Below are 19612 nucleotides of genomic sequence, written 5' to 3' on the forward strand. Positions count from 1 at the left end.
CAGAGGCAGAGTCCTTTAGCTGAACATCTTTGGGGCCAATCAATCTATTGCTAAAAATAAACATTTTGCTTCAAAACACTTTGAGCTCCTTTCCCTGCTGTGTTCCCTGACTCCAGCCTGGATAACCCCAGGATGATTTAGAGGTAATGAACCCGAGGAATTGAGAATGCATCAGATAACAAAGCCCCAGCTCCTGAGTCTCTGCTGGGTGTGGGTGCTTATCACTCACAAAGGCTCTTTGGTTGTCAAATGGAGCTGATTGAGGTTTATTTACCTAGTCCTGTCTTGCCTCAGCTCTTCTGTGAAATTCTCAAACATGGGTGGGAATGTGATTGTCCTCATTTCAAAGGTTCTTCTCTCAGCTGAACCCAGCAAGAGCCCTGCAGGATCCACAGTCCCACAAAGGGCCGCTTCTCCCAGCCTCATGGGCTACATCTGACTCAGTTTTAGGATCTGAACAATTCAGTGCATTTCATTTTTATGTCAACCACATACTTTTGCTGAGAAGGAAGACTTTCATAAGCCAGATAACCCCAATAACCCCAATTTTTCAGAGGGCAGTAGATACTTGAGTCACCCATGAACCAAGGAAGAATGACCAGAAAATGAGGCAGGAAGCAATTGAAGCAGATATTTCAAAGTTTTATTGTATAAATCTACAAAAGGCTTTGCTACAATAGCAAATCGAGTGTAGCACTATTCTACCCACAGGCTCTAGTGGCTTGGTGTGATCTTGTAACTCCAACATGACACATGAGGAATAAACTGCCTGATCCAGTCAGATCCAGGGCAGGTGATGTCGGCTTACAAAGACCTTTTGGCTTCAACCCCTACAACCTGCAGCAATTTGATGTGTTTGCCTTTTGCACAAGGTTGCTTGAATTAATAATATCTCTAGTAAAAATAAAAACTCTAAAGATGTTTCATCAGTAAATGCAAAATCACCTAGGGAGGAAAAAAATGCAGTGGTTGAAATCTGCTAAAGTTCTAGAGGTACAACACATCCACGCTTCTCATTCACGTGACTCTGCCCCAGGAAAATAAACTACCAGTCCTTCCTGGAGAGGCTGGTAATAAAAACCAGGGTGCTACAAGTAAAGCTCCAATTTGCTTGGAGCAAAAACTGAAATCAAATCAGTCCAGGAGATTCAGTTCTGCACACTCCAGAAAGCCAGCTGAAAATGCAAAAAAACTCAGGACCAAATGACCAAGTAGCACAGACAGGCTAATTCCCTAAAAGAGCAGGAAAAATAAAATGCCTATTGAGGCAGTCTAGTCCCTTGGAAGAGACTGTGGAAATTAAGCACCTCAAAATCAAATATCATTTAGACCTTAAGATGATGCCTGGGAATTTGCCTTTACATGGTTTTATGGAATTTTCCAGTCCTGGACATTTTTGCTGAGCCTTGTTGGAATGTGCCTTAGGTCTCTCTGGCTTAATTCAAATGCAACAAAACACCACAGAATTTAAGTAATGTGGATTTTTTTTTTTTTTTTGCTCAACACACACACACCCCCCACACTGACACACACACCCACACCCACACCCATACACAGGACAGTTGGCTCTGGAAGAGAGAGGAACCAACTGGACCTCTTCGGCTGAGAGATGAACCAAAACTGTCTTGTCCAGCTCACTCGAGCTCTTTTTGGGCTCCCTGGGTCTGGATGGAAAACAGTCACTCCAAAGCCAGCACAAGAACCCCAGTTCTTGCAGTAACTCTGGCCCATGCAGACCCAGAGAGCGCCTGCTGTCTCACAAGGCTCTTTGCTGGCAAGACAGCTGGCCCAGATGTGCAGGCTCCAACAGTTCAGACAAGCATCTGGACGGTGGGATGCTTCTCCAAACTCCGGGAGCCCTTTGAGGTTTGGAACTGATACCCGCATGAAATGACTCAGGAGAGGTGAGTTACAGCATGGCCAGCGGGGAGGGTTCGTAGCCAAGGCAGGATCAGCCCCTTGGCAAAGTTAATCAGGAAAGTTTTTTTCAGTGAGGATCACTTTCTAGTGAAGATTTCTTTAGGGGAGTCCCAGCGGCCCCAGACTGCAGAGGTACAGAATCCTCTCCACAGACAGTCAGCATCCCTGCTGTCTCCAAAGCCTGGACTTGGTTCTTCTGTTCTGGCCTCTCTTTCCATTCTCAGCACTTTCTTCTGTGCTTGGAGTACCTGGATCAGCTCAGGCTTTTCTTTGTCCTGCTGGAAGCAGCTTCCCAGTTTCGTTCTGGCTCTCAGCACCTTGAATGTTTGCATTGCACTTCATGGGAGGCTCTTTGGTGCATGATTTGCCCTCTGTCTTCCTGCAGCACTTTCTTCTCCCCTGGGAAAGCTCTTGGACACAGAGAAGGAATCTCAGCAACAGCAGCAGGGATTGCTGGAAAAGGAAAAAAAAAAAAAGATCAGATTTTTGAAGTGAGAAGAAAGGGGGACTTCTAAGGAGCTGGGATTAAATTTTGTTGTCCCTGCAGCCTGGAGGACCCCCCAGCTGTTGCGGTCTAAGGATTTGCCCATGGTCCAGCCAAGGGAAAGCCACGATGTGCAGTCCCTGGAGCATCAATTATTGGGGCTGGTGCTTGGGTTCTGACACCAAGGAGCTGAAATCCCACCTCTCTGGTGGTGCCAGGCTGCTGCAGCCCCTGGGACTGAGGTTTCCAGACCAGCTCAGGTGTTTGCACCTGGGCTGTTCAATATCTCAGGTCAGGGCACTGGGGAGATTAAGGAAGGGCCACGAGGTAATATGGGATGTAATTACCTGTGCCAGTCTTTCCTTCAGGTGGTGGATCTGGCTGTTGGTGGCTGAGGGTCCTGAGAGCAGGTCTGATGTTGAGGCCTTTGTTTTGCAGCTTTTTCTGTGGCTTTCCTCCCAAATGCTGCATGCTGCGAAGTGATTCTTTCTCAGAGGAGGATCTGAGTGAGTCACTGGAAGCAAGAGGAGACAAAGCTTGTAATACACGGCCAGCTCATCCTCAGCAGTGACTCCCACTCCCCCATCACTCAGCCCGGGTCATTAGTGAGAAATGCTCCTCTCTCTGCACACAGAGCTGTTGACAAACTGGGAACAAGTGAGAGGAGAGCTCCCACCATTCCTGAGACCAGCTCCCAGCAAGGATGCAGAGCAGACCAGCAGCTCCTCTGGGCTGTGCATGGTACCTGGGATGTGCTGCCTCAGGTGGGGACTCAAGCCCAGAGGTTCTCCATGAAGGACAAGGCAAGTCGTGGGGCAGGGAATTAACAAGCTTCCCATTCTTTTGCCACATTAATCAGAAAGGATTGATATAGGATATCAGGGATACTGCCCTCTTTGGAAACTTTTCTCATTCCTGTATTTCCCTTAGGCTGGCTCTCCCTTCCCCCTTCTCCCAACCCCAATGCTTCATATCCCATTTCAGCTGAGTTTTTATCCCAGGGCAAGTTTTCTACAGGACATTCTACGACCAGTTTAGCTCTGAGGAGAGAATGCCAGAGAACTGCCTTACCTTCAGCCTCTTGGAAGGAGTCACAGCAAAGGCCTTCTGAGCCACCAGGGCCACATGTCACCGCTGTGGCAGTGCCAGGAGCATCCCAGGGTCACTCCTGCTGCTGCATCCCTGCTGTTTATTTGGTCTGGTGGTGGATGCAGATGATGCCCAAGATGTGTCCAGCCTCAGGAAGCTTTGGAGAGCCAAACTTCAGGAATGTCTTTCTTCTCTCAGTCCTGTCATCAAACACTGGCCAAAGGTGAGTGCTGAGCGCTTCCTGTCTCAAACATGGAAGAAGTCACAAAGTCCAAGTCCATCTCCATCTGTGGTGAGATATTGCAGGAATTCTTCTGTGAGCAGACAACACTCTGTCCTCAGGTACTCCAGAACAGGGGTGCCAGGCTTTCCAGGAGCATTTGGAGTCCGTCTGTGTGAGCAGAAACTCCTTGCAGCGACGCACAGGCTAAAACTGGGCTGGGGCACACAGATCCTCTCTTCACTTCTTTTGGCTTTTACATGGCAAAAGCTCCTGTTGTCTCCACACGTCAGCATGGACTCGATTTGCTGCTCTGGGGATATTTTGCTCTGAATTTAGGGTGTGTTTGTTTGTTTCATTCAAGGAGTAAGGATTTATTTCCCTTCCCTCCCCCCCAGTCTCTCTCGAAAGAGCTCTGGTGTCTCCTCTCTCTACCTTGAACACCCTCTCTTCTCTGAAAGGAAGGAGGCTGCTTCTTCAATAAATGAGCTCAGAATTTAATTACAAAACCTGTTTCCTGCTGAATGCACAGGATAATGTGCAGAGAAAGGATGAAATCTGCCTCTGCACTGCAGTGGCCTTGAATTAGAGTGAGCAGAAACTAAACAAGAAGTAAACCAGTAAGAGCCTCTTGAGAGGAAACACATTAAAGCAGGTATTAGGTGCAGTGAAATGAAAACCACAGAAAATAATCCAGATTGTTAAAGCTTTCAGTTCCTGAAATAATAGGATTTTTTTTTTTCTTCTTATAACAAAAAATAATCCAAAAAATTGCTTTAATCCTTTGGAGCAAGTAAGAGCAGGAAATTGCCAAGTGAACAGAAACCCAGAGGTTAATCAAAAACAAGCAAGGGTCAAAAAGAAAGCTGTCTCCTCAGGACAGGGCCACCCTCTCAGAGGAGGGAGGAGAGAAGGAAAAAGAGAGATCCAGATGGGTAGGAACCCTCCACCAACTGCTGCACTCTTATGAACTCCTTGAGAGCTGCCAGTTCCGAGCGGCCGCTTCACAAGTTGGGAATTGTCTCTAGTTTGTTGTCAGGGAATTCTCATAAAATTGGCTGTTCCCTGCAGTGGTGCCAGCAGGGTCCCCAGCACCACCGCTTGGCACGGCCTGGGTGAGGGGGGCAACCCCATCCTGGGGCGCCTCTCCCACACCACCTCCCTCCCCCCAGGAGCAAAGCCAATCCCTCTGCTCTGGGCTGTTGGACTGAGCACTCCTCAGGTCTCGTCTCAGCCAGAACTTCCCTCCAAGGAGAAGCTTCCTAAATAAGCCCCCTTCTCCCTTCCACGGAACCCAGACCCCCCTCAGGGGAGCTCATATGACAGTGGCTGGGGGGCTGGGGGGCTCTGGTTGAGTCCCATTGCTTGGCACGGGACTGGCGGTGGTTGAGGGGGGCACGGTCTCCACGGAGTCTCCTGGCTGAACCTCAGGGGTCCTCTGTGGGCTGGGCTCCTCAGAGTGCTCCATGTTGCCTTGGACTTCCTTCCCCCTCTGGATCAGCTGCTCTAAGGTCTTGGGCAGGGGGTAGCTCAGGAAACGCTTCAGTTTGGGCTGGAGGGTGCCTACCACGTACTGGATGATCTCCTCCTCATCTGCATCCACATAGAGGGTCTGGTACAGGTCTCTCTTGCGCCAGAGGAACTGATCCAGGGGCTCCCCCTCTTTCTGGGGCAAATCCAGCTCCCTTTTGATCGCATCCCTAGTCAGAGTTCCCTCGCTGTACTGCAGGAACTCCTTCTTGAACTCGACCCAGTTTTTGACGGAGTCCTGCTTGTACTCCCACCACTTTTTAGCTGGGCCGTTCATGTGGTTTTGGATCTGAGACAGCCAATACTCCTCTGTTCCACCCACCTGCTTTAAGTATTCCTCCAAGTGGCTCAAGAACTCCCGGGGATCCTCAAACACCTGGGTCTCCACCGGGGAGGCTGGAGCCTCCTCCGACACGGAGACCCACTGGTAGGAATCGTGGCCCTGAGGGATGCTAGGCAGCTCTCCGGGAGGAGGGGTCAGGGCATACATCTGGCTCATGTCCAGGGCATAATCATAAATCTCCCCCTCACTCGGCCTTATCTCCGGGCCTCCCACCCCGACGGACACCGTCTGCTTGCCCTGCTCCCCAGGGCAGTATTTGCCTCCCATGGACTCCAGGCGGTCAGCCCACTTTTCCAGGCGGAAAAAGACCTCCTTCCAAACATTCATCTCCCTCTTGACCCACCTCTCCAGGTGGGCAATGGTCTCCTGGCACCTGGCCAGGCAGGCCTTGATGGACTTCTTCCATCTCTGGTTTTCAGTTGGGACGTGGTCCTCTAAGTTGTTCTCCAACTTCCCCACGGATTTCTGCAATCCCTTCAGCTCACGCTCCACCTGCTTGGAGACCTCTGTCAGGAGGTGCCGGTGGGTCCTCCGGACATGCTCCAGCATTTCTGCCCTGCACTTCCCTATCTGCAGGATCACATTGGGCTTGTTGGCAACTCCACGGTGCCCCTGGAAGGAGTGGACACCCGCGCTGGTGACATTGTCCAGCTGCATGGCTCCGACCGTGTGAGTGGCAAACACAGAAAGAACTGGGTTGTAAGCCCTGGCACTAAAGCTGGATCCCAAAAACCCCCACCACAACACTTCCTGAAAGACACACAGAGACTTCTAAACCCCCCTCCAAGGACTTTTGGACACAAACACAACCCAATCAGATATCACCGCAGAGCGAGCTGGTCGGTCCACGTGGATCCCAGAGAAAGTTGTAGGCAAATTTCTCCCAGTGCCCAGCTGGAAACGCTGGTCTCACGTGTTCAGGGGTGTCCCAGAGAGAACCAGGATCCTCCAGGAACAGAGAGAGGAGTTGGATAGGATGTCCAATCCCGCTGAGAATCTGGAGCGCCGCAAAGTCCCCGCCGGAGAGAATCACAGAGATGCACAAAGAAGCTGGAAGCTGCAGCAAAAATCCGGGTGATTTCTCCTCGGGCAAACTAGGTGAGTCAAAAACCGCTTTCACTGGAGATGCAAAGAGCTGCTTCTCCTCCCTGTCTGAACTGCCACTAGTCCAGGCTCCTCCATCTACTTATACTCCGCGCAGCTCAACATGTGGGTGGTGCCCAGCCTCCTCTGGCACTCTCAGCGCAGCGTTCATTGGAGGAAAAGCGAGGCCGGTGTCTGTGGCAACCCAGATTTTGGCAGCCTCCCCTCGCTCGCCACCCCCTCGCTCACGCCCCCAGACTCGACGCGAGAAGCACTTGAAAGGTGCTGGAGACAGTTGGAGAGATGGATGAGTAATCGCACCTTCCGCCTCTGGGAGCGCAGGAAAAACACTTATTCCTTCCACAACTCTTTACTCAGCAAGGTCATCATTAACATGCGTCCCCTGGCAGGGCTCGGGGAGGGCGGGATGAGGAGGAATCCGGTGTGTCAGACGCCCACGGGCCCCCCGCACACCCCCTGCGCTCACACACACACACACACACAGGGTGAGCTCACTCCTCATGCAAATGCCTGGGAATGGTGGTAAATCGGCAACGGGGAAAGAAAAAAAAAAAAAAAAAAAAAAAAAAAAAAGGAGAGAAGAGAAAGGAAAAGCAAAGAGGAGGGGGGAAGCAGAGGGGGAAACACTCAAAGGAGCCACTTCAGCACAAATTGGAGTGCTCTGGACTTTCTCAGGTTTTGGTAGGTGGGAGTCATCCCCGCGGCTTAATTGCACCAGACCAACCACTATCTTGGGAATATGGGTGAGGGAGGGGGACGACATCCTGGTTTTTACACCGAATTAAATCCGCCCATCAAAAGCCTGTTCTGTACTTAGCTTTGAATCAGATGCTTAATCAGTGAGCCAGCCCACCAGCACAGATGAAGCTACATTTGTTCTTTGCTCTTGACAAGGCAGGAAAAGCCAACCATAAAAGGAGTCTCCGGGTCTTACATAAGCCAGAGATAAAGGATTCCCTAATCCGAGAGAGTTTCCCTGCCGGAACACCCCCAGAGAGGTGCTGAGGACATCTGGGCCTTCTTATCCCTTCCCAGTGCCAGTGGCTGGAGGCAGTGGGATGCTGATCCATCAGGATAATCTAAAAAAGGGGTTTGAGCCTGTTGGCAGCAGGGTGGTGATGGGGGGGTGCCCTGCCTGTGCTCGGGGATGATGGGCAGTGTGCCTGCGAGGCTGAGGATGAGTCCTCACTCCCAAAGCTCCTGGCTCGGTGTTTCCTGGTGGGAATTCAGCCATCCCAGAGGAGCAAAAAAGGAGAGGAGGCAGAGCGTGTTTCAGTGAAGTCCTGCTGGAAGGAGGCCCCGGTGAGCCCAGGCATTTGGTTAAAGCAGAATCACAAACTGGTGGTGGTTAAGTTGAAAGGTGTGAGGGGCAGGGGTCAGGATTCCCTTTTTTCTCCTCAAATCTATGTGGTGCAGGAGGGCCGGTGTCTGTTCCCTAGCAGGTGATGGTTCTCAGGGAACAAGTGGGTTACTTAGGGCAGCAGCAGCTGACCTAGAAGGGCTGCATGGCTTGGTTGAAGGGAGGGAGGGTCAGTGAGTGGGGAAGGGGACAAATCCCTGAGGATGTTACACAAAATTCCTAATCGAGCAGCCCCTCCCAATGCCACTTCTTTTGACTGCCCTCTGCCTCGCTTACTTCTCCAATTTCACCCAGTTTTCCTAAGATTTTGGGGCAGCTGTGTTTGTGTTCAGAAAAAGTCAAGCGTCAATCACCTGAGGGGTTGGGACAGATCTGGAGCCTTTTATGCTGCGGTCTCAGCACCTCAGAATCTGCCTCAAGCCTGCTCTGCCAGGAAGAGATAACATGGACTGGGAGAGACTCTGCAACCTTTATACCTCTGGATTGGTGCAAAGATATTCCCCGGAGAGCTTTTCACCCAGAAATGACCCATAGGATAGGGACAATATAAAGTGGCATTAAATCTGCAGGATGACCTGCATTCAGCCTCTCCTTATCCCATCAAATGCCAGAGTCTGGGATGAAATGGCTCCTAAACCTGCCCTGATAAATGAGTCTCTTTCCGGGCCCCGCTGCCTCTCTTTGCTCCTCCCTTACTTTTTCAGCTGGGGAGCAATCCTGGATCTGAACGGCCTCATTTGACACTCAGCGCAGGATCTCAGGATTATTAAGGATGAAGGAGACTCAGGAGGTTTCTAGCTCAACCTCCTACTCCGAGCTGAGTCAGCTGCTGGGTCAGCTGAGCTGGTTTCAGATACTGAAAACCCCAGGAATGGTGATTGCTCGGAGGGAAAGTCTTTCTCCTGGTACCCAAGCTGAGTGTCTTCTCACCAGCCACCAGAAGATCCTGGTCTTATCTCCTTGATAACCCCCTACAGGGACAGGACACTGCTGTTGGGTCCCCCAAATCCATCACTTCTCCAGTGTCTAATCCCACACCAGGCACCAGTTCTGACCATCCCAATGGCCTGAACTCATTCCCTGTGATCAGTGTCTTGTATTAAGAGGCCCAGACCTGATTGTAGCAGCTAAATATGATCTAAAATGCTCTGACTGGAGGGGGATAATAATTGCCACGATCTCCTGGCTGTATTTATGCTCCCACAATCCAGAATAATTATTCTGCTACCAGGACACGCTGCTGTACCATTCTCAGCCTGCTGAGCACTCCCAGTTCAGTCCAGTTCTCCCAGGCAGTTGCTGCCAGGGACTCTTTTCCCCCCAGAAATTCCAGAATTAGCCCTAGCTGAACATCACCACGATTCTCTTGGCTCTTCTCTCCAGCTTTTCCAGGTCTCTGGGTTAATCTCATTCAGCCTCCTTTCACAGAGCTCTCCCCCTAATCACTCTCCTCCTAATTCTGTGGAGGTGGTGGGGGAGGTGGGAGAAGCGAGGACGAATGGGGGATTTCCTTCTGGACCTGCTGGGGAACGAGTTGCTGATTAAGACGTGTGTGATAAGCATTTTCTTTGTATTTCTAATTAAAGCGAGGTGCGTAGGAAGAGGAGGAGGAGAGAGGGGAGCCGGAAGCCAAGGGAGGAGGGAGATGTGGAGCGAGGTGATGGAGAGAGGCAATTTGAGGCAGACAGGCAGATTCCGGGCACAGAGAGTCAGACAGGCATGGAAGGACAGGATCCACGGATTGGGACAGGATGGGGAGGAGGCAGAAGTCTTCTGGGTGGCCACAGGGTGTCCAAGATAAGAGAGGGGCAAGAAGAGCAGAAAGGAAAGTGGGAAGTGAGGATGAGGGCGAGCAGTTTGCTCCAAAAGAGCTCAGCTGAAGCAAGGGAAGGAGAGAAAATAGCAAAAAGCCACATCTCATAGCTCAGCAGGGATGGTGTCAACGTGGGTTGTCTCTCTAGAGCTTCCTGGAGAGTTTTAAAGCACTGTAGGTTAGGATCAGATCCAAAAAAAAAAAAAAAAAAATGAGGAGAGAGAAAGGGGAAAGCCAACAGACCAGTTAAAGGCAGCAAAAAGAGCATGTGGCAGTGAGCAGCAAGTGAGTCTTCCCCTGAGGGGAGACGGACCAGAATAAAGGGACACTGAGTCACTGGCACCTTCCCCGGTGCTGTCACTGTCTGCTGAGGACACAATGCACCCAGAGCCTGGTGGCACTCACCCCTTGGCATCAGTTCAGGCTGTGGGCTCTCTCTGCACCTCGCCTTAGAGCAAATGTGTTTGGTTTGGGTTCTTTTTTTTTTTTTGAGGGGGGTTGACAGGCCTTTTCCACCTCATCTGGATGAGTGTTCTGCTCAGAGGCACCTTATGGCAAGAGATGTCACTCCTTGGAGAGCAGCCTGAGCTGTGAGCCAGATGAACCTGGTGGGTGAGTGAGAAGGGAGAGATCCTGAGGGAAACTTGGGGAAGTTTCTGCTGCAGCTGATTTTGTGCTGCACGCGCTCTGAAGAGCTCTGGTGGATGCTGAAGTGCCCTCCTGTGCTGACAGGGTCCCTCCCCAGTTGTGCACTGAGATGTGCATTGTGTTCCTCCTCGGAATCGCTGTCTGGAGGAGCCTTTCCTCCACCCAGGACTCTTTGAAGCACCTGAAATTGGAAGCCTGAAGCCATGCGGGCAATTCATCCCATATTCTTGCAGGAACTAATATCTTCTAGTGGTGAACAAGGGATTTTCTGCATTATCCTGTATTCCCTGTGCTAGAATTTTCCCTTTCCCTTCTGTAATTGCTTCCTCTTTCTAGAAGTAAGAAAAAGAAAATAAGAAACCACATTTTCCCCCCCATCTGCCTCCACATCCTTTCAATCCCTATTGATTCTCCTACAGCTCACCAGACAAAGCTGCCCAGTCATTTGTTTGGGAGCAAAACCCTCGGAAGGAAATAAAATTAAGAGGAAACTAAGGTGTTGAGCTTTTAAACTCGCAAGGAAAGAAAGAGGGAAAAGAATAGCTCATTTAATTTGCACCATACGTTTCTATTCATCCGTCTCCAGCCCTGGAACACTTTATTGCACTGGAGCTGGCACTCACAACGCAGAGTTTTGCTTTTAAAACATGGTTCACACGTCAGTAGGTCCTTTGTTCCTGGCCACCCATTGTCCCCCAGGCCCACGTCACTTACTGGGAGGGTGTGGAAGCAATTGGGAATCTGAGGGCATCCCGCTATCAATATTACCCCATAATGATGACTGTTATTAGTGCCGCTCCTCCTGGTGCAGAATTCTCTCCGTATTCCTTTTCATCTGGAAAGCCCTACTTTGAGAGGAAGATGAACTGCTTTGTTTTCCAACTAAAAATATCGCCTGTGTTTTGCAATTCTCCCCTCTTCTTATTTAATGAGATGTTTGTTATTTCGGTTTTCTTGCTGGGCAGACGAAATGTTAATGAATCTCTCCTTGTGCTGCTTTTTGCCTCCTCAAGCCTGCCTGAGGCTAAAGCAAGGAAGTCAAAGGAGGTATCAGCATTTTTCACACTCTGGCGTTGGCTGTTATGACCCTCCCGAGGTCAACACAAATAGAAAGACATCTCCAAATGAACTTCATTTTCCTCTCCTGCACAGCCCTGACGAGCTGGAAAAACACATTTGTCGCCGTGTCAAAGGGCCTGGTTCACAACTGGTTTGTGACATTTCTTCTGCCACGTTTTACAGCTGAGTTTGGCCCACTTTGGGCCTCACACTTGACTCCTCACCCACCTGTCCCCCTTCAGGGTGTCCCTCTAAGTGTTCCAGTAAAAGTTTCTGATTTTAATGCTTTTTTTTTTTTTTTTTACTCCTCCTCAGCAGCAAACACTACAAGTCACAGGTCTGCTAAAAAAAGGGAGAGCGGTGGGGTGGCTGTGAGGAGCAGACCTGGTTCCTCTTGGCTGACAGAGTCCCACCAGGCCAGGAGAGCTCTGCTCCTCATCCTCTGCCATCATCCCACGGAGATCTGCAGATCATTTGTGACCCATGGAGCCAGGCTGCTCCTCCCTTGCATCCCATTTCAATCTGGGCTTCACACGGACACCTCCAAGGCCGTGTGAGAGGAGTGGTGGTGGTGGTGGTGGTGGTGGTGGAGCACTGGGATGTCACAACCACACGGGGAAAATGTGGCATGGTCCTTGCTGGTGGCATCAAATCCTGCCCTTGATGATGATTCCTGACCAAGGGAAGCTGTGCAGCCACAGGTTTTTGGCTGTACCAGCTGCTCATGTGATGGGGAGTGAGGGGCTCAGGCTGCTCCAGACCTTTCCTGCTCATCCTGCTGTTTCCATGGGTGAATCTGTGTCTCTCTTTCACTTTTATTAGCACTTACATGGATTTTTCTCCTGCCCTAGAGCACATGGGAAGGACTTTAGGGGTGGTGGGAGCCTCATTTTCCATCAGTGAAGTCAGACTGGCTCATAGGAAGATTTCCATCTTCAGACTCCCTGCTATGGGCTGTGGGGAGGATGGAGAAATGGGATTGCCCTGTGGCCATAAGAGAAAATCCTGCCTTGTGGGGGTGAACAGCCAGAGCTGATTCCGTGGAGAATCTACCACAGCCCCTCTTCCACATCAAATTACAGAGTCCTATCTCTCCTGTGAGTGGCAACACCTCTGCTTCCATGAGGGAATACTTATGAGGAAGCTAAGGAATGCTCAGGGAAGGCTTTGCACGTGGTACTGCAGGTGTCCTCCAAGGTATCATCCAGACATTTCCCTCCCTGCCTGAACCACGGATCAGTTACTGCCTTGCTGAGTGGATGGATGGTTTTTGTCTCTTCAGGAATGCCTCAGCCCTCACCCCCTAAACTCTTTATTTTCCCTCATTTGGGCTGAAATCCCAAAGCATTTCCAAACCTGTCCAGGATTTGGCCACAGAGGTGTCTTAGGACAACACCTCAGATAGGTTTAAGGCCGCGTTCTGCCAAATTTGGCACCAGGGTTTCAACCCAAGTGTCCTCAGTGATGGGACCTTCCTAAAAATGAAGGGAAAACCTCAGTCCTTTATTACAACTCATTTTGTGGGCATGGTTTGTACCTATCTCTGAACAGGGATGTGTCTGTCTGTCTGCATCGGGCTCCATTGGGGCATTCCAAGGGACACCAAGGGGACACGGATCCTTTCCATGATCACAGCAGGACACAAGGCTGTTGTTCCCAGCCCAATCCATGTCCCCAGAGCTCTATCAGCTCCCTGCTCTCACAGACATCACCACCATGAAGACACAAACTAGGCCACTGTTCTCCTCTTTTTAGCAGTTCTATCACCAGGCTGTGACTCAATTTACCTTTTTTTCTCCACCTCTCCATATTGCTTCTCCTTCTTCTAAGCTGTTTCCCTTATTTTTGTCCCCATCAAGCACTGCTGTTAACAAAGGATTTCCTCTAAGCATCCTCGCTAATCATGCCTGTCCACAGGGAGCCACAGCTGGAGTCAGTGCAGAAATTGTCCTCTTGTCCCAAATAAAAAACAGAGCACCTGCCTCATGTGGCAAAGAGGCTCCTGCATCGCTAGGAACAGCAGGGGTGATGCGAGGTCACTTCTGGAATAAAGGGAGCCTCATTCAGCCCATCCTCATCCCAACCCAATTCCACCAGCATTCCCATTTCCTTTATTTAAGTACTTGTAAAATGAGAGATGGGTAATTAGGGCCAGCAGGGAAGCTTGAGGGAAACAGAATAACGTGAGAAACAAGCAGCAGACTGCGCTAATTTCTTCCTTCCAAATCTAGGAGGCCCCAGACGTCACTAAAAGCCTTATTAAAACAGGGGTGGGAGGAGCTGGGGAGTGAGTTGCTGTGGAAAGATTTTCAGGAGTTCCTTGCTCCAAAAAGCCCTCACAACTCTTCAGCACATCACTTCCCCAGCACTGAACACAACTCCTTGGTGGTCTCAGGCTGGAGGTCATAGAATCCTAGAAAAGTTTGGGTTGGAAGGGACCTCTGAAGGGCATCAAGTTCCCACCCCTTTTCCATGGGCACCTTCCACTATCCCAGGTTGCTCCAAGCCCCATCCAACCTGGCCTTGAACACTTCCAGGGATGAGATATCCACAGGATTAGAAGCATAAACTTTGGACAGGAGTGTTCCTGACACCAATCTGTTCCTTGTCCCCACAAGATCATGGGAATTGATTCTATCTCCCTTCTCCTCAGGTTATTTTTCAAGAGGGCTGGTCATATCTAGAAAAAAAAATGCTGATGGAAATTTTTGACCCCACAGATCTGTTGAATCTCAGCAAGACCAAAAGGAGGAGGGAATAATAAGGAAAACAAGGGGAGGGGGGGAAAGGGAGGGGAAAAAAAAAGAGAGAGAGAGAGGAAAAAAGGGGGGAATAAAAAAAAGGAAAGAAAATAGAGAAAGAAAAGGAAAAAAAATCTAACAGTACAGTGAAAGCTGGAGTTATTGAGCCTGATTTTAGTGATAGATCCCTAAGGACTGCAGAATTTTTTGTTCGTGTCCCTCAGACATGACGTGGGCCGGGATGATCCCACCGTAGGGCAATCGCGATGGGATGGGCAGCACTTCCCTGTTGCTGGGCTCCTGCTCCCAGCCTGGCGGCTGCTGGGGAGGCAGTGGCAGCTCGCTCCCAGCACCATGGGACCGAGCTCTCCATGGATCCCCGCAGGAATGCTGCGACAGAGAAAGGGAAGGATTTTGGTGGGGGGGGGGGGGGGGATGCAGGGTCATTCATCCAGCCCTGCCAACACTTCCCTGCCCATCGCCGCCCTCTCATCCCTCTCACACAGAGTGCTGACCTTCCCGGAGGAGCCTCAGCCCCCACTGCGGGGGAGGATGTGCTATCCTGGATTTCCCACCTTGCTCCCCCTGGTTTTTTGATTTTTTTTTTTTTTTTTTCCAGCAGCCAGGCTTGGCTGCGGGGAGGGAGGGGAGGGCGAGGCGAAGCGGCAGCTCCGCGTTAATGGGTTCCTTGAGGAGAAGCCGAGGGTAGAGCATCCATCCCTGCAGGTACCTGGAGAGCCATGAGCCATCCTGGGATGAGACACCGGCGGTGGGCGGGAGTGCGGAGGAGAAGGGGGGGAGTGGGAGAGGGGCAGACAAAAGGGATGAGTAGTGTGTGTGTGTGTGTGTTTGTGTTCTGGGGGATCTGCCGCACGCTCCTGCCTTTCTTCCACCTGCCTGCCAACAGGGAAGGGAGGCAGATGCCGGGTGAGCTTTCCAGGGGGTGAAAATGAGCCACGGCAGCACCCCCAAGGCATTGCTAAAATGGGGATGCTGTGGGCATGGCTCCCCAAATGTGGTGCCTACTCTGGGAGGGTTAAAGCCAGGTTTTCTTCTCTTTTGGAGATGCATCAGGGAGGGGCAGAGAGCCCCTGCAGTGCTGCTTTGCTTGGAGCCAGGAAGGCTCTCTGAAGGGATCATACAATCCCAGAATCCTAGGATTTGGGTTGGAATGGACGTAAAAATAATCCCATTCCACCCCCCTGCCATGGGCAGGGACACCTTCCTCTGGACCAGGCTGCTGAGAACAATGTGACAGAGGGGGAAACCCTAAGATTTGTAGTTTTATGGCCTCCACAATGCAGACAGGCAGATCCTTCCTTCCCATCCACCTCTGGTTCTCCAAAATCCTTCAACTCCCTCCCCAAGTTTTGTGAGGGTGACACAATCTCGCCAGGGCACCCCCAGGTATCTGTCAGTGATTGTGCAGGAAGTGTACTGAAGATGAAATCTCTACCCAAGGTGGAGTTTGTATTAAAATTGTGTTTATCACTTACATAGAATCATGGAATTATTACTGTTGGAAAATACCTCTAAGATCACTGGCACAGGGTGTCCAGAGAAGTTGTGGCTGCCCTATCCCTGGAAGTGTCCAAGGCCAGGTTGGATGGGGCTTGGAGCAACCTGGGATAGTGGAAGGTGTCCCTGCCCATGGCAGAGGGTGGAACTGGATGATCTTTGAGGTCCCTTCCAACCCAAACCATTCCGTGATCAGCAGTGATCAAATTCAAAGATCGCCAAGTCCAGCTGTGAACCCAGCACCACCACTGTGTTCACCACTAAACCATGTCCTCAAATCATTAAAAATGAGCCTGGTTTTGCCCAAAATAGACATGGGATAGGGTTCCCTTCCCAGGAATTTTGGGAAACCATGTTCAGAGCACGTCTGTTTTAACTGGGACACGAATTGTGATTTCTTCACAGATGAAGATTTCTGACCCCCCCATCAGCAACAGTCCAACTTCTGCAAGAGCTTTGCATTTTGATAATAATAAACATCCATCAGGCCAGACCAAGGTATCAACCTGACTGTCTTAAATCTCGGAATACACACCCCAGGCTGTGCATCCCAGATGTCACAGGGAAGCCAACACCAGAGAATTGTTTAGGTGGGAGAACACCTCTAAGATCATGAAGCCCAACCATTAAATCAGCCCTGCCAATGTCCCCAAGTGCCACATCTACACATCTGTTAAATCTCTCCAGGGGTGGGGACTCCATGACTGCCTGCTCCAGCATCCATCCCCCTGACTGTGCACATTTGGTCACACAGAGCACACAGAGATCCCACCAGGAGTGACCCAGCCTTGCTCTAACCCAGAAGTGTTCACCTAAGGCACAGAGGTCCAGACCAAGAAGGGATCTGAACTCACCACACCCAGGCTGAGCACCCCTAAGAGCACCTTATTTCCTTTCTCGGCCCCAAAACTAGAGTTTCCCCTCAGGCTGTTGGGTCTGGATGAATTTATGGTTTGCATTGAAGTCTTGTGGGTTTAGGGGACAGCCCTGAGGTTCAAAAAGCAATTACCCAAGAGCTTCCAGGTAGGGTCCTGCCTGATTTCTGAAAGGACAACCCCTTCTCCTTAATTTGGGCACTGATTGACCAGCACAGAACTTTCTTCCTCCTCTCCTCTCCCTAAGTACTTGTACAAGATTGCCTGTGACATTTAGAGCAGCTAAAATTATCTCAATTAAATATCTCCACTGGTTTCCTTTTGTTCTCTTTTCCTTTCTAGTTATTTCCTTCCAGACAGCTGGAACATGTTCTTTAGACACTCTTTAAAGACAAAAGGAAAAAAAAAAACCCTCCCTACCCCAACACCCAACAACTAAATCTCACATAACTTCAGCTCAGCTTTATTTAGAAACACAGTTGAAATAAATGTTGTGAAGAATATTTTATGTTGCTCCAGGATTCATCCATAGGAGACAGGAGAGTGCCCAATAAAGTAATTCCAGATTGCAGGTCTGGTGGAGGTGTGGGAGAAAGGGGTAAAGGGTTGTGCACTGATTTTTGGGGGATACTTGGTACCATGAGATAAAACACAGCGTTGTTGTCCTCTGTGATGTCCCCCCTCTTGCCCATATGTTCATAGTGACAACACCTGGCCCTGTCGACTGACCTTTCGTCTTTACAAATTCCCTGCCAATCTGTTCTGGGAGAGAAAATTCCTTCCCAGCATGAAATTTGGCAGCTGCCTCATCCCTGTGCCTGAAGCATGAATCACCAGAGTTAAGTAACAAACCCGTTTATACATCAAGATGCAATCACTGTCCAAGCAATCATTCCCTGCTTTTCAATGTGAAGCCCATTATTTGTAGATTCTGTTTATATTCATCTTTCCCCCCCCTCCACCATTTTCTTCCATTTTTTTTTTTCCCCTGTACCTTCTGGATGTTTTGCAAAACAATGAAAAACTTCAGAAGGAGGCAGGGATGTTAAGCAGAGGCAGAAAATATTTCCCAGCCCCCAAGAATTGTTGTTTACTATTAATTTTAGGAGTTTCTGGGAAATCTCTCAGGGAACCTCACCAAAGAATGTTTGGCAAGAACAATTGGTTCCCTAATGAAGTTCAGGGCCACCTGGTTTATGCATTAATATCTTATAAATATATTAACACACCCCTACACACTTTAAAACACCTGTTATTTTTACAAATATTTTCTTGGTGCTGCTCTTCCATCTTTTTAGCATCTATTTCATTCCTCTGGTCTACTGACAGTTATTAAATAAGTGATTCCTGAATGTGTTTGGCTTATTCTGCTGAAAATGGAGTTTAGCTGGGTTGACGTAGCAGTGGGTGATCCACATTGGAAGGAAGATGTGGGGAAGGCACAAGCACTGAGAGTTTGTGGGGGCAGAGCAGGATCTGCCGATGTTGTTAAGGCTGGGGAAAGCAGCAGGACTTGAGCTGAACTGCAGGATTGCAATATTCAGGAACTGGCACAAAGCAAATTTAGGACAAGGCTTGCGTCTCTCAGTGCTCGCTCCAAGACTCTCAGACGAGGTTTCTCCTGCTGCCTGGTCAGCTGTGTCCATGCAGGACACAGCCACGGACATGGACATTGCTCTCTCTTTTCCACACGGAGCTGGGGTGCCCTCATCCAGCCCAGGAAGTTCTGCCTTTAATACGTTCCTACCTCTGAAACTACGATTTGGTGAACACAGACCTCTGATTTTCCAAATTTGCTCTTTCACTCTGAGTGAAATGCATCCAAGATGCTGTCCAGAGAAGCTGTGGCTGCCCATCCCTAGAAGTGTTCAAGGCCAGGTTGGAGCAGCCTGGGATAGTGGAAGATCCATGGCAGGGAGATGGGAATGAGATGATTTTTAAGGTCCCTTCCAACCCAAACCATTCGAGGGTTCTAAGATCTCTCAGGTCTCTCACTTTGAGAACATCCACTACAAAACACTAAAACATTGGTTTTCGCAGAAAAAAAAGGGGTTTAAACTTGGGGAGGACTTAAATTCCAGGTCTGGGGTTTGTTGTTTGTGGGTACTTCACCACAGGGCAGATTGCAAATATTCATCCAGGCCCAGATTATTTCTGCATTCCTCCATCCAAGGTCTGTGTTTACAGCACAGGGATGCTGCACCCTGCACCTCAGGGCAGCAGAGCTGTTATTCCTAACTTAAACAAAAAAAAAAAAAATAAAAAAATAAAAAAAAATAAAAAAAAAAATTAAAGAACCCCTAGTGCCACCCCCCTGAGTGATGGACTGACAATCTCAGCGTCTTTCAGACATCAGACTTCAGGAGGGAGAGGGAATGGCTGTGTGAGGGGCAGAGTTTGGCAGCTGGGCTTCATTAACTCTGTTTTTCAGAGCTGCATTTGTGTCTCCAGAATAACAATGATGTTATCCCAGGCCTCATCTTCCATCCCCTCACGGCCCCTGTGGTGGGAAGCATCCCAGTGCCCTTTGGGCCATTATCTCTTTCTTTCCCTAAAATAATAAACTGCCATCAAAGTGAAGTTTTGCAAATGTGGTTTATTGCTTATTGGAGCCTTACATTTCAGAGGTGCTGCTGCTGTTGCATATTCTGTACAATTTTATTTTCAAGCAGTCCATTTTCCCCTAATGGGCTCACTTGGGGGTCTGTTCAACCAGAGGGGAAAATGGAGCTGAGCAAACTTCCTGCTGAGAGACCTTTACAAACCTCAAGAAACCTTCCTCAGAAACAGGAGTTCCATGTTCCTAATGAGATAATTTTCATAAAAATGAAAAGAGCAGAAAGAGAAAATAGTGACAGCAAAATAGAGATAATCACTAAAAATTATTTTCAGGTAAACCGAGAGCCCT

General features: G+C 49.6%; 1 protein-coding gene across 1 annotated transcript; it reads right to left on the reverse strand.

Moving 5' to 3' along the window:
* Nucleotides 1-621: 621 nt before the first annotated feature.
* Nucleotides 622-6691, reverse strand: ARC (activity regulated cytoskeleton associated protein). Its single transcript, XM_053998176.1, has 3 exons — nt 3476-6691; nt 2752-2918; nt 622-2373 (listed from the first exon to the last, which is right to left on the reverse strand). Exon 1 carries the CDS (start codon nt 6241-6243, stop codon nt 5029-5031), a length of 1215 nt encoding a protein of 404 aa, XP_053854151.1. The 5' UTR covers nt 6244-6691; the 3' UTR covers nt 622-2373; nt 2752-2918; nt 3476-5028.
* Nucleotides 6692-19612: the final 12921 nt, after the last annotated feature.

Source organism: Vidua macroura, chromosome 1 (genome assembly GCF_024509145.1).
Source record: "Vidua macroura isolate BioBank_ID:100142 chromosome 1, ASM2450914v1, whole genome shotgun sequence".
In the NCBI taxonomy this organism is placed as follows: domain Eukaryota; kingdom Metazoa; phylum Chordata; class Aves; order Passeriformes; family Viduidae; genus Vidua; species Vidua macroura.